The sequence below is a fragment of the Saccostrea echinata genome, unplaced genomic scaffold, assembly GCF_033153115.1.
Source record: "Saccostrea echinata isolate AGI-Se365-2 ecotype Australia unplaced genomic scaffold, CSIRO_AGI_Sech_v1 ptg000024l, whole genome shotgun sequence".
Classification (NCBI taxonomy): Eukaryota; Metazoa; Mollusca; class Bivalvia; order Ostreida; family Ostreidae; genus Saccostrea; species Saccostrea echinata.
Window position 1 is genome coordinate 968,802 of NW_026889773.1, and position 12,326 is coordinate 981,127.

Genomic DNA, 12,326 nt, shown 5'->3' on the forward strand with positions numbered 1-12,326 from the left:
CTGATACATATTGATGAGTTCTTTCGGTTGTTCTCCAGATATAAGGTGTGACAGACAGATAGATGGACAGACACCAGGTAAAGTGATCATTAAGTGTCTCTCTGCTATGCAGAACTTTAGAGAGAGTTCAGATCATATGTGAGGTTTTTTTTTTTGTCTTTTCACTTATCTTAAAAAAATAATGGAAAAATAAATTGTTTAACAATTAGTAATTCAATAAAATAAAGGAATCAAAATTGGAACTTCTCTATGAACTTTTAAAATTGAGGACTACCTTATGAAAAATTATTAAAACTGGATAAAACTGAGGAGTACCCATATTTTGGCCACATCGGGACTTTCATTTACAAATTGCACAGACTTAATAAAGTAAATTGTAAACAAGAGATGTTTGTGAAACACTTAGCCCCCCCCCCCCCCCCCATTCCAAATCATTCGAATTTTTCTAAGTCCAAGGGGCATAACTTTGTCAAAAATTGCTCCATCGTACCCAAAACAGAACTTGACCTAGATATTATGATAAATCTGTATACCAAATTTCATTTCAGAATGTGCAACCTCTGCAAAGAAAATGAACAGAAACTGCAAATAATTGGAATTTTCTTAAGTCCAAGGGGCATAACTCTGTCAAAAATTGCGTGATCATACTCATTATAGAACTTGCCCGAGATATTCTTATGATAAATCTGTAAACCAAATTTCATTTCAGTATGTGCAACCTCTTCAAAGAAAATGAATGGAAACTGCAAATAATTGGAATTTTTCTAAGTCCAAGGGGCATAACTCTGTCAAAAATTGCTCCGTCGTACCCAAAACAGAACTTGACCTCGATATTCTTATGATAAATCTGTATACCAAATTTCATTTCAGTATGTGCAACCTCTGCGAAGAAAATGAATGGAAACTGTTGGTGAACTGACAGACGAACAGACAGACCAACCGACAGACAACAGTAAAGCAATATGCCCTCCCTTCTTCGAATGGGGGGCATAATAATATCGGAAGAAAGCTTATGTTCTTTGATGGAAGATTTTCAAAAGAATTTTTTCAAGATCTTCCTGTGTATATACTTTGACACAACCCCCTCACAACAAAAACATAGGAAGTAAGGAATATATGAGCAAAGCCTGCTGCCTAATTATGTATTTTACATAACATGTTCAAACAAGACTGAGCAAATTGATTGACCCAAAGTGAGTTTTTTCAAGTGGGATCTTATATAGAATCGAAAAAAAGGATGTTGCATTACATTAAAAATATCTTTTTGTATAAGAATAAATGAGTCGAAAACAATATAAATTCACAAATTTAATTAAAATATATTTATTGCCTCAATCAGACATCAAAAACTTTACTAGAAGGTAAGAAGTAAAAGGTAAAACTGAGGGCAACTCTAAATAGCCATCAAACATTTTATAACTTTATAGAACAAAAATAAAACTTAACAAAAATCATAGATCATGACAGGGAATGAAATCAAATAAATAAAGAAAAAATGTACAAGTTAATTTTTGAATTCTTCATTTCTGAACTGTATTTCCTAGTAATTTACAACTGTAAGAAAATCAAGGACACACAAGAGAATTACCATATCAGTTGAAGTCAAGAAGATCTACAGAAATCACGTCACACAGTGTGAACTTAGAACTTTGACATTCAATCAGCATATCTGATAGTTATGATTTGGTAATCACATCATAAATTAGCCCCATCAGTTTGAACATTCACCATATGTATGTGAATTTATCATTTGGTGAAGTTAATAATTTAATACTTTATATTAGTGTATAATGTGATTAAATATGTATATAAAATAAGAACACATGCAGTACTTCACTGAATGAACAGATATTCGATTCATTTTTCAAATTCATTTTACAATATTTTTCATTTGGAAGTTTTGGACAGCATTGCACAGGTAGATGTCTCAGCTACATTCCAAACACAAAAAAAAAAAAAAAAAAAAATCACATTTACAGTTTTGTGACTATTTTTTCAATATACACCCTTATTAATTGTAAACCAAGTACATGTATAAAGTAATGAATGATAGTTTAACAAGTAAAAACAAGAAAGATATAAAGCACAGATTCTGATGATGATGATATGTAAATTAAAAATAAACAGTTCTACTCTGACTCAGAAAGAAATAACACAAATAAAAATAATTTGCTCAACAGAAACTGATACAATTAACATACAAGAATAATTGGTACCCGTATCCATGGATAAACTAGGCCTCTCTCCCATTTGCTTTAAAACTTATTGGACTATTCAGAACATAAATCTAATTTGTTGTTTGTTATTTTTTTTTTTTTTTTTTTTTTTTTTTTTTTTTTTTTTGTCGTACTTGAAAGACTGATTTTCGTGGAGAAAGCTTTGTCAAACCATTTACATTTTGTGTTCAACTGGCCCTTTAAAAGCCATTTTATTTGACTTATACCTTTTGAACCAAAGAAGATCTTTATACTGGTACTTCAAATAGTGTTAATATTTAAAATACAACAAATTACATAAATTTATTTAGACTTTGTGATTGCCTGGAAAAAAAGCACTACACATCATTCAATGTAACAAGACTGTAAGTCAAAGTGGGTCATTTATTAATTAGAGGCTTGAGGCCACAATGTTCACATTCTTTAAATAAAAAAAATTCTCTTGGAAAAAAACTGAACACCTATCATGAATCAAAGTAAGCTCTAAACGTCTAAGGGTGATACCTTCAATCAAACATGAATTTACATATTGAGATTTTTCAGGGTATAGTTTTACTATTTTTAATGCCTTAAAAAAAATTGGTAAGGATGGCAAAAGTTGAATACAATTTTGAGCAGCTGGACAATTCTCAAAGAATACTGATACCTGACAGCAAGTTAGCATTGTTATTCCTTATAAAAATATAATATCTTAAAATACATTTCTTTAACAAATATATTTTGACTTATGAAAATATGATTCAAATCCCTTTAAAGAAAATCAAACATTTTTTATTAAAAACAAAAAATGAAACCTACATATTTAATTTTTTTAATACTAAAATTGATCCAATGTGATTTGGCAAACAAATATTTAATTTTTTCTAATACATTAATTATCACAAAAGGGACATATTGCCACTGAAGAAATTAGCTATTCCAATTCATTTAAAATGATATATGCCCAATCATACATTTATTATAAATAAAAATGCAAAAAATACAAGGTTTTTAAAAGGTTAGGTAAAAATGATAAATATCAATGTATACATCAATGTTAAATTATGAGGAATAGATGGCTAAAAAGTACTCTTGCTTTTATATGCTCTCAATAACATCCTGTCAACAGAGTTTATATAAATGCACAAGAAGTAGTTCCCAAACAACAACATAAAGATCCAACAATGTACCACATATGGTGGCCATTTTTATTACTCTCCTTGGATCCAAAGCCCAAGAGAGAGAGAAAAAAATCCAAAAAAGAAGAAAACAAATTAAAGTGAATAACATGTATAACTTAACCATAGTAAGTGAGAATAAATATCAAAAAAAAAGAAAGAAAAATATCGATTGGCACTTCTATGTGAATTTTACAACATGAAATAATGTCCTTTTGAAATGAAAACCAGAAATATATACCTTTTTCCATGTTCAAAAAAATGTAATTTAATATAAATATTCAAGTATTTGATTTTGTTGATTAAATCATAAATACAAATGTAATATATTCATACATAAAGAAAAATTGTTGTCTCTAAAAATAATGATACAAATTCTAGAACCTGATTGTTAATATGCAATGGTACCAGGTACATGACAAAAGAAAAGTAACACTCATCATTAACTTCCTCTAGCTAACAACTTCCCTATCTAAAATAACAACAGATAACAGTCTCTCTTACTTTCAAAAATAAATTAATTTACTATAAATGTTCCATTAAAGCTTTTCACAGAACACAACATGTCTATCCGGATCATGATGATGATCAAGATGTTGATGGTTTTCTATCACTACTGCTGTTGTACTGTTTTCGCCAACAGAAACATTTGAGGCGCCATTAGAATTATTATTTTCTTGGTACAAATCTTTATAATCAGGCAAGGGTGGAGTATCAATCTTTTTCACCTTAGTCAACTCTACAGAGTTTTTCTGTTCACTTTTTTCCACTCGCTGTCGCATATTAAGACCACTAGTAATAAGTTCACCAAAGCCTTCCTGGTGCGCGAAAGCATAACCCGAACGCAAGGATCTTGTGCTGCGTCGAAGAGTGGAGGCACGTCTTATGTGAAGATCCTTTGAGCGTGATTTGGACTTTGTTAATCTCTGCTTCAGACGGATGCGATCTGAGAGCGTTGGATGGACATCTATATAGTAAAATCTATAGGCAATAATAGGTAACAGCAGTACGGTACAGGTTAGAAGCAGTGTAAACCAGAACTGGGCTGATGAGAACACCTGGTAGGCGACACCTTCATACGTGTAGTTAAAGGAACTTGCATACATGGCTGTTATGAAACAAAAGTAGTATATAATACTCCCCCATATTGCCACATGATGGAAAGCTGTCCAATATGTCATATCCATTGCACACTGGAATAAGAAAGATTATACACAAATGTATAAACTAATATCAGTGTTTTAAGGAATTATTTTACATCTATAAATAACAAAATTACATTTACCAAAGTAAATTAAAATAAAATTTTACTGTTTTCAAAAAAGCTTATGGTTTTACAGGTAAAAACTATGGGAAAACAAATACCAGTATAAACAATATCTTTAATCTTCTGTAATTTACATGTATGAGATTAGTAAAAAAAAAATCGTCAAAAGATATAAATTTACCCTTAAATTAACAGCCACAACTAGTGTGCTAGCAACAGCACATCCTAGTGACTGGTGATCAGTTAGATCTGTGCCATCATAGTGGACGCCATACTTAAAGGCAAAGTAAGGTATGAAAAAGAGCACTAATGATGTGATGATTCCCTCCCCTGCACTGAAAGCGAACACTTTCTTGTTGAACATGGAGTCCAGCAGTCCTGGTGTATATAGCTTAGGGTATCTTAGTGAGTAGTAATCATTGACATCCTGTAGAAAGTCAAACATTATCAGTAAAAATGAATACATGTGTATATACACAAACTATGTACTTCTGAACTTTTAAACTTCCACTCCATTTAAAAGTATGTTTTCTAATTGTGTAAGCACTGAATAATTATTTTTTCAATTTCAGAATGAAATGAATTTCAAATATGTGCAACCTGAATAATAAATGAACAATAAAATATATTTGTATGTATGAGTGCTTTTATTCTTTGAATGAAAAAAAAAACACATATAAAAATTCTATCATAATAAACATTTCTTTGCCAAAAAATTGTTCAAAATGAATGGCTTGCCACCCATATTTCCCTACCTGATCGAAGCATGCCAGGACTAGAACTGGTATGGACGTATAAAACACATTATAGAAAGACACAAAATATGGATCATATAAAGTCTGGGCAGAAAATCCACAGAAAAATGCAAACCACAGATGACACAGTGTAAAGGCAAAGTTCTTATAGAAAAAATACTTCAGAAATTTGCACATTCTAAAGTATGACCAGCGTCCATGCACCAGAAGTAAACGTTCTAAGTATCGGAACTGTGCTATTGAGTAGTCACTAGCCAGAACAGCCTGCATTCCCTCTTGTCCACTGATTCCAACTCCAATATGAGCAGCTGTAGGCAAAAACAAAGAATGATACATGTATAAATTGTGTTTTATTCCTTTAATAATTGATGCAGATGGAAAGTAAATACATTTATGCATATGTTGTGTTTCATACAATAAGCCTGGTAACCTTAAAGGTAATAGGAGAGAATGAATACATAAAAAAATATTCTGTAAAGTGACAGTCAGTTTCAAAAAATTCTTTCTGCATAAAATACAGGACTCACTCTTGATCATGCTGACATCATTAGCCCCGTCCCCAATAGAGAGTGTAATGGAGTTCTTGCTTTTCTTGATAAGATCCACCACCAGCGCTTTCTGTAGAGGAGTGACTCGACAGCAGATAATCGCTTTACAGCTACAGCCTAACTCTACTAACAGGTTCTCCTGCTCTGCACTCAAAGCATGGTACTGAAAATACAAGGATCTAAGTTACCAACAGCAGCTACTAAGGGCCATGTTGCACACAGTGTGGGTATTCAAAGGGAATGAGAATATTAGCTTTGTAAGAAAAATCTATCACATTTACACAATAAATACTGTTTCCAAAAAGTCTTACAGAAGTTTTGACTTACCAAGCTATGTCCATTGATGACTAGAGCAAAGTCCACACCTGGCATGTCTACATTTAAGTCTGCTGTGGATCCATCAAAACTGACACCTCCTCCATTGGCAATGTGAACCCTCTCCTCATTTTGTCTCTCTGCCTTGTGGTCTTTAATGGCACGAAGATAGTCCGACATCTGTTTCTTGACTTCAGGTGCTGTTTCTCCATCCACAATAAAAGTTTCCTCCATTTCATCCGTAAGCAGACGACAGGAGTATCCAATGTTAATGGCAGTTTCTGAAAGATGTTACCATAATCTGTACATTGAACTCTTTTCTCAGTTCCTTTGTACAAGTAAATCAATCATGTAGCAAAGTTGCACATTTCTGAAACTATATCGCACTCCTTACATTCTCAAGGATCAACGAGACACAGATTGGTTTTACAAATTCAGTATGTACCCTGTTTATCCCCTGTAAGCACCCAGATCTTTATCCCAGCTGCTGCTAGATTAGCTATTGCCTCTGGGACTCCATCTTGTAATTTGTCCTCAATAGCAGTGGATCCAACCAGGAACATGTCCTGTTCTATCTCCTCATAAACTTGGGATAATTTCTCATCTCGGTCCTCCATGGCTGTGCTGTCAGAAACAAACATAATATATCACCTGTTTTGTTGAGTATTTCTTGTAAATGTAAAGTCATGTGTGCTTAGAATGATGCTAGCTGATCAGCAGGGTTACCTTGCTTCATGGTGTTTGACCTTCCACACATTCCAGAAATCCTCAGATATATCTTTTGAAGCCAAGCAAAGTGTTCTAAGACCATCATTGGCAAATTCCTACAAAGAGTTATTCATGAATTTTTATCAGGATGATGTCATTTCATAGGCATTGTATTACATGTACATGTATATACCTAGTATTTCATTAATCCTCCAAAACCTAAGAAAACCTGGAGCTTACTTAATTTTTTTCACTCCATTAATTACAGGTAGCTGCTAACACAAAGCAAATGATAAACAGATTACTTGTAATTCAACCCCCTCCCATTTTAACATACTTATCTCTCTGTAGATACTATAAAACCTACATTTAAATGATGGGTGATGATTTCTTTCGATTCTGCACATTTCTTGTCAAGTCGTTCAAATATCACATTATCAGCTCCTTTACACATCAGCTGCATTTTTCCATCTTTTCGCACAATCACCTAAAATGGAGCAATATCATAGAACTAACATTTTCTACAAATGTACATATATTTGAAAAGTATGACATTCATCAGAGAAATATCCCAAGGTCTGTATAGAAATTCTTAGCATGTATTAACAAATGAATATGCTTCTGAGGGTCAGAAAACATTCACTGAAGCCAATAAAGATGTTATACAAATGATAAATTCAGGTATTCTTACATATTTATACTTAAGTACTTATATTTCATACTTACAGACATTCGCTTTCGGACATTATTGAAATCCAGGATACACAGTAAATCATAAACTTCCTCTTTTCCATTGACCTCAATTGTGATTGTGTGAGGTGTACGTGACTGAAAAACAGATATGAAAACTTTTTTTATCAATTTAATTTAAAAATTGAAATTAACTTGTATTTGATTCACTCAGATAGGGTTCTATTGGCTAAGTTTAGACTCCATATTTGTATGAAAAAAAGTGTCCATCTATCACAAATGTGTAGAGTACAAACATTAATTGAATATGTAAATCTTTACATGTACTAAATAACAAGTGTAAGTTTTTTTAAAGTCTGTCTCAGCTGGTAAGTTTCACTGATGGCAACACAAACCTTGAAAACAAAGCCAAAGTTTCTTGCCGCAGACACAAGGGCTCCCTCATCTGGAGATTGGGCCTGATACTCCAACACACCATCTAGTGACAGAGAGTACGATAAACATTGTGACACTTGATTGTTAGAGGTTTGCAGTACCAGAATAACAGTTGTGAGAATTAAAGTATAGTACAGCTACTACAGTACTGAATAATTAACAAGAGGCCCATGGGCCTTGAATCGCTCTTCTGATAAACTGTACAACCTATCACTTCTATTTGAAGCCTCGAAGTATCCTGTATATTTACATAAACCCTTGAAATTCCAATTCACACTCTGAGAACCCAAGATGATTCTAAGCCAATTAGTACCTGAGAGTTGGTCATGGTGACCTACTTATCACTTGTCATTCTCTGAGGACCCATCAACTAAGTTTGATGATTCTAAGCCAATTAATACCTAAAATATTTTTTAAAATTATAATCATAAAATTTTATAAGTAGGTCAAAGTGACCTACTTTTCAATTGTTTTACTCCAAGGACCCAAGATGCATCAACTGACAAAGTTTGATGATTCTAAGCCAATTAGTACCTGTAATATTTAATTAAAGCCATAAATTTTCAAAAGTAGGTCACTGTGACCTACTTTTAAGTCGACCTACTCCGAAGACCCAAGATGCATCAACTGACAAAGTTTGATGATTCTAAGCCAATAAGTACCCAAAATATTTAATTACAGCCATAAATTTTCAAAAGTAGGTCACAGTGACCTACTTTTCAGTCAACCTACTCGGAGGACCAAAGATGCATCAACTGACAAATTTTGACGATTCTAAGCCAAATAATTCCTGAAAATATTAAATACAGCCATAAAATTTCAAAAGTAGGTCACCATGACCTACTTTTCAGTTGTTGTACTCCGAGGACCCAAGACGCATCAACTGACAAAGTTTAATGATTCTAAGCCAATTAGTACCCGAAATATTTGATTAAGGCCATAAATTTTCAAAAGTAGGTCACGGTGACCTACTTTTCAGTTGTTGTACTCCGAGGACCCATGACGCCTAAACTGACAAAGTTTTATGATTCTATGCCAATTAGTACCCGAAATATTTTATTAAAGCCATAAATTTTCCGAAAGTAGGTCACGGTGACCTACTTTTTAGTCAACCTACTCCGAAGACCCATGACGCATCAACTGACAAAGTTTGATGATTCTAAGCCAATTAGTACCCGAAATATTTAATTAAAGCCATAAATTTTCAAAAGTAGGTCACTGTGACCTACTTTTTAGTCGACCTACTCCGAAGACCCAAGATGCATCAACTGACAAAGTTTGATGATTCTAAGCCAATTAGTACCCGAAATATTTAATTAACGCCATAAATTTTCAAAAGTAGGTCACTGTGACCTACTTTTTAGTCGACCTACTCCGAAGACCCAAGATGCATCAACTGACAAAGTTTGATGATTCTAAGCCAATTAGTACCTGAAATATTTAATTATAGTCATATAAATTGAAAAGTAGGTCACGGTGACCTACTTTTCAGTTGACCTTTTTTGAGGACCCAAGATGCATCAACTTACAAAGTTTTATGATCATAGGACTTAAAATGTCCAAATTATGCCTCTAAAACGCTTTGAAATCGAATGCCTGCAAAGTTCAAAAAGTAGGTCACTGTGACCTACTTTTTAATAAATATGTTTTATGGCCCCAAGATGCATCATCTTACAAGATTTAATGATTCTAAGCCTCCCCGTATTCGAATTAATGACCTTAATTGTTTTAAAAAAGATTAGCCATAAAATTCAAAAAGTAGGTCAAGGTGACCTACTTTTTAGTTGACGTACTTTGAGGACCCAAGATGCATCAACTGACAAAGTTTGATGATCATAGGCCTTAAATTGTTCAAAATATGCCTCTAAATCATTTTGAAAAAGAATGGCCGCAAAATTTAAAAAGTAGGTCACCGTGACCTACTTTTGAGTCAACATGATATGAGGTCCTTAGATGCACCAACTGACAAGATTTGATGATCCTAGTCCTTATAGTAAGCAAAATATCAACATTTTAATAAAATGTAATTTTTGGTCAACTTTGAAGTGACCTTGAGACCACGCCCTTTGCCCCAGGGTAAATCCCCGTGCAAATTTTAATCTACAACATATCCTCATCCTTTTGTGTAAGTTTGGTGATAATCTGCCCAGTGGTTCTTGAGAAGAAGATTTTTTAGCAACCAGTACTTTTGTTTCTATTTTCCTAATTATCTCCCCTTGTTTAAGGGTCACAACCCCAGTTTTAGTATAAAAGGGGGCCCTTGGGCCAAGGATACCCTGTGACAAATTTGACAATAATTGGCCAAGGGGTTCTTGAGTTATGGCCCATATTCTAAAAAGTTTATGCACACCGCACAAATGGCCATAGCATTAGCTCTTTGAGCCTTTGGCTCAGAAGAGCTAATAACCATAGTATGTTATGAAAGAAAAGTCTTCTTTATTCTGAAAAGGTGAGATGTTTTACTGGGGGCACTTAACATAGTGAGTCAATACAGTCATTTATATTACCTGTGACTTCTGGCATGACTGTGTGACAAAGGGCAAGGATTCTAAAGAATTCATGAACTAGAGGGTTGTTGGACTGTACAGCATCCAATAAACGCTGATCATAAAACTCAAAATTCTCCTCAGCATATGGGTTGTTTGACAAATCCACTCTAGCAGTTTGCTGTTAAAAGAGACAAAGATGACCATATAGCATCAATACATGAGTTTATGTTGTTTTTGATGAATTTTTAAAAAAAAAATTCAAATGTCCTTAGAGTGTCCTACAGTTCAGAATAATTTCAGCATCTTTTCATTCATTTTCTTTTTTATCTTTGTTTACATTGTCCATTTTATTTAACATGATCAACCTTTGAAATACAAATACCATCAAATCTTACCCATACCCCCAGTACTTAAACTATACATTTAACAATTATCTTAATAGATTTTGAAATCAGAACTAACAATAAACCACGAAGTGCAAAGTCATTTAAATTTCTGTCACATGAAACACACTACAAAATTCATAAACAAAACATGTAAAAATCTAAAGCAATTTCATTCAACAATCAACAGCAACAGTTTTATCATGTCCGCAAGTAGAAAATCAATATGAACTTCTCATGTGGGTATTCCAATGTATAGCTATCATTTACAACAAATTAATTTTGTGAAATATTTAGAAAATATCACTTAGTATTGGCTTTTTATATATATATATATATATATATATATATATATATATATATATATATATATATATATATTTTTATCCCATGTTTACCCCTTTATCCCGTGGATATGACTCATTGGATAAATTTTTCATATTCCACAGTTAAGTGCAGTTGTGACGTCACAATGGTTTTCGCATTAGAGTGATGAAGTAAAATAAAGTGGAGTCCTATATAAAACAGTGTAAAACATTGGATGTGAAGTATTTAACATGGAATAAAAAGAATCTCCCATGATTTGTAGTTGGATATGACTTTTATCCAACTCGTTGTGTGTTTTTATCCCCTCGCCTAGGCTCGGGGATAAAAAACACACAACTCGTTGGATAAAAATCATATCCAACTACAAATCATGGGAGATCCTATATATATATATATATATATATATATATATATATATATATATATATATATATATATATATATATATATATATTAAACTCTAGTCACAGGTACAGACTATCTACAAAAGGCAATTGTTAATATGTATAATGTCTTATTTCAAAAGCAGCAAATTTAACCTATTGTGAATTCTTTTGTCTCAGCAATACCTTTTAAATGTCATTTGCTGTTATGAAAGTTTAAAGTTGAAAAACAGAAATAAATGATCAAAAAAATTACATAATACTGATACTCACTTTGTTAAAATCTCTGATAATTATCTACAGTTTATTTTAAAAATTCTAATTATCTTTTTAAAAATACTTTTTCTCATGACAAGTAAATATCCTCTAGAAACACATAAGTTTATCAGCCACAGCAAATCTAGAGTATGGTGAACCAGACCAAAAAAAAAATTTACACAGGATGGATCAAAATTTATTTTTTTCACTGTTTTTAAAACGTTACCTCAGTTATATCCAAGGGATTTCCATACTCATCCACCACATCTCCATAGGACTTTCCATCAATGGAACACTTATTAAATGTCATAATATTCTGAAGTAAGAAAGAATAGACTCTCCAAATAAAGTTTAAAAAGGACAAAGGTGACCTATTCATTTAGCAAATAAATCTT

The 12,326-nt window shown here is 32.7% G+C and overlaps 1 protein-coding gene across 2 annotated transcripts in view; it reads right to left on the bottom strand.

Moving 5' to 3' along the window:
• Nucleotides 1-3,598: 3,598 nt before the first annotated feature.
• Nucleotides 3,599-12,326, bottom strand: part of LOC133191685 (phospholipid-transporting ATPase ID-like) — a 43,090-nt gene continuing 34,362 nt past the window's right edge. The window contains exons 12-23 of one of the 2 annotated variants that reach the window (XM_061327419.1): nt 12,158-12,247; nt 10,599-10,758; nt 8,052-8,134; nt 7,693-7,794; nt 7,334-7,453; nt 6,985-7,082; nt 6,704-6,882; nt 6,271-6,539; nt 5,923-6,106; nt 5,396-5,703; nt 4,822-5,067; nt 3,599-4,566 (exon numbers count right to left, since the gene is read on the bottom strand). In XM_061327419.1, the coding sequence (XP_061183403.1) occupies nt 3,913-4,566; nt 4,822-5,067; nt 5,396-5,703; nt 5,923-6,106; nt 6,271-6,539; nt 6,704-6,882; nt 6,985-7,082; nt 7,334-7,453; nt 7,693-7,794; nt 8,052-8,134; nt 10,599-10,758; nt 12,158-12,247 (2,493 nt within the window). In that variant the 3' untranslated portion in view covers nt 3,599-3,912. The remainder of the gene's footprint in view (nt 4,567-4,821; nt 5,068-5,395; nt 5,704-5,922; nt 6,107-6,270; nt 6,540-6,703; nt 6,883-6,984; nt 7,083-7,333; nt 7,454-7,692; nt 7,795-8,051; nt 8,135-10,598; nt 10,759-12,157; nt 12,248-12,326) is intronic. The other variant, XM_061327420.1, reaches the window with a different exon arrangement.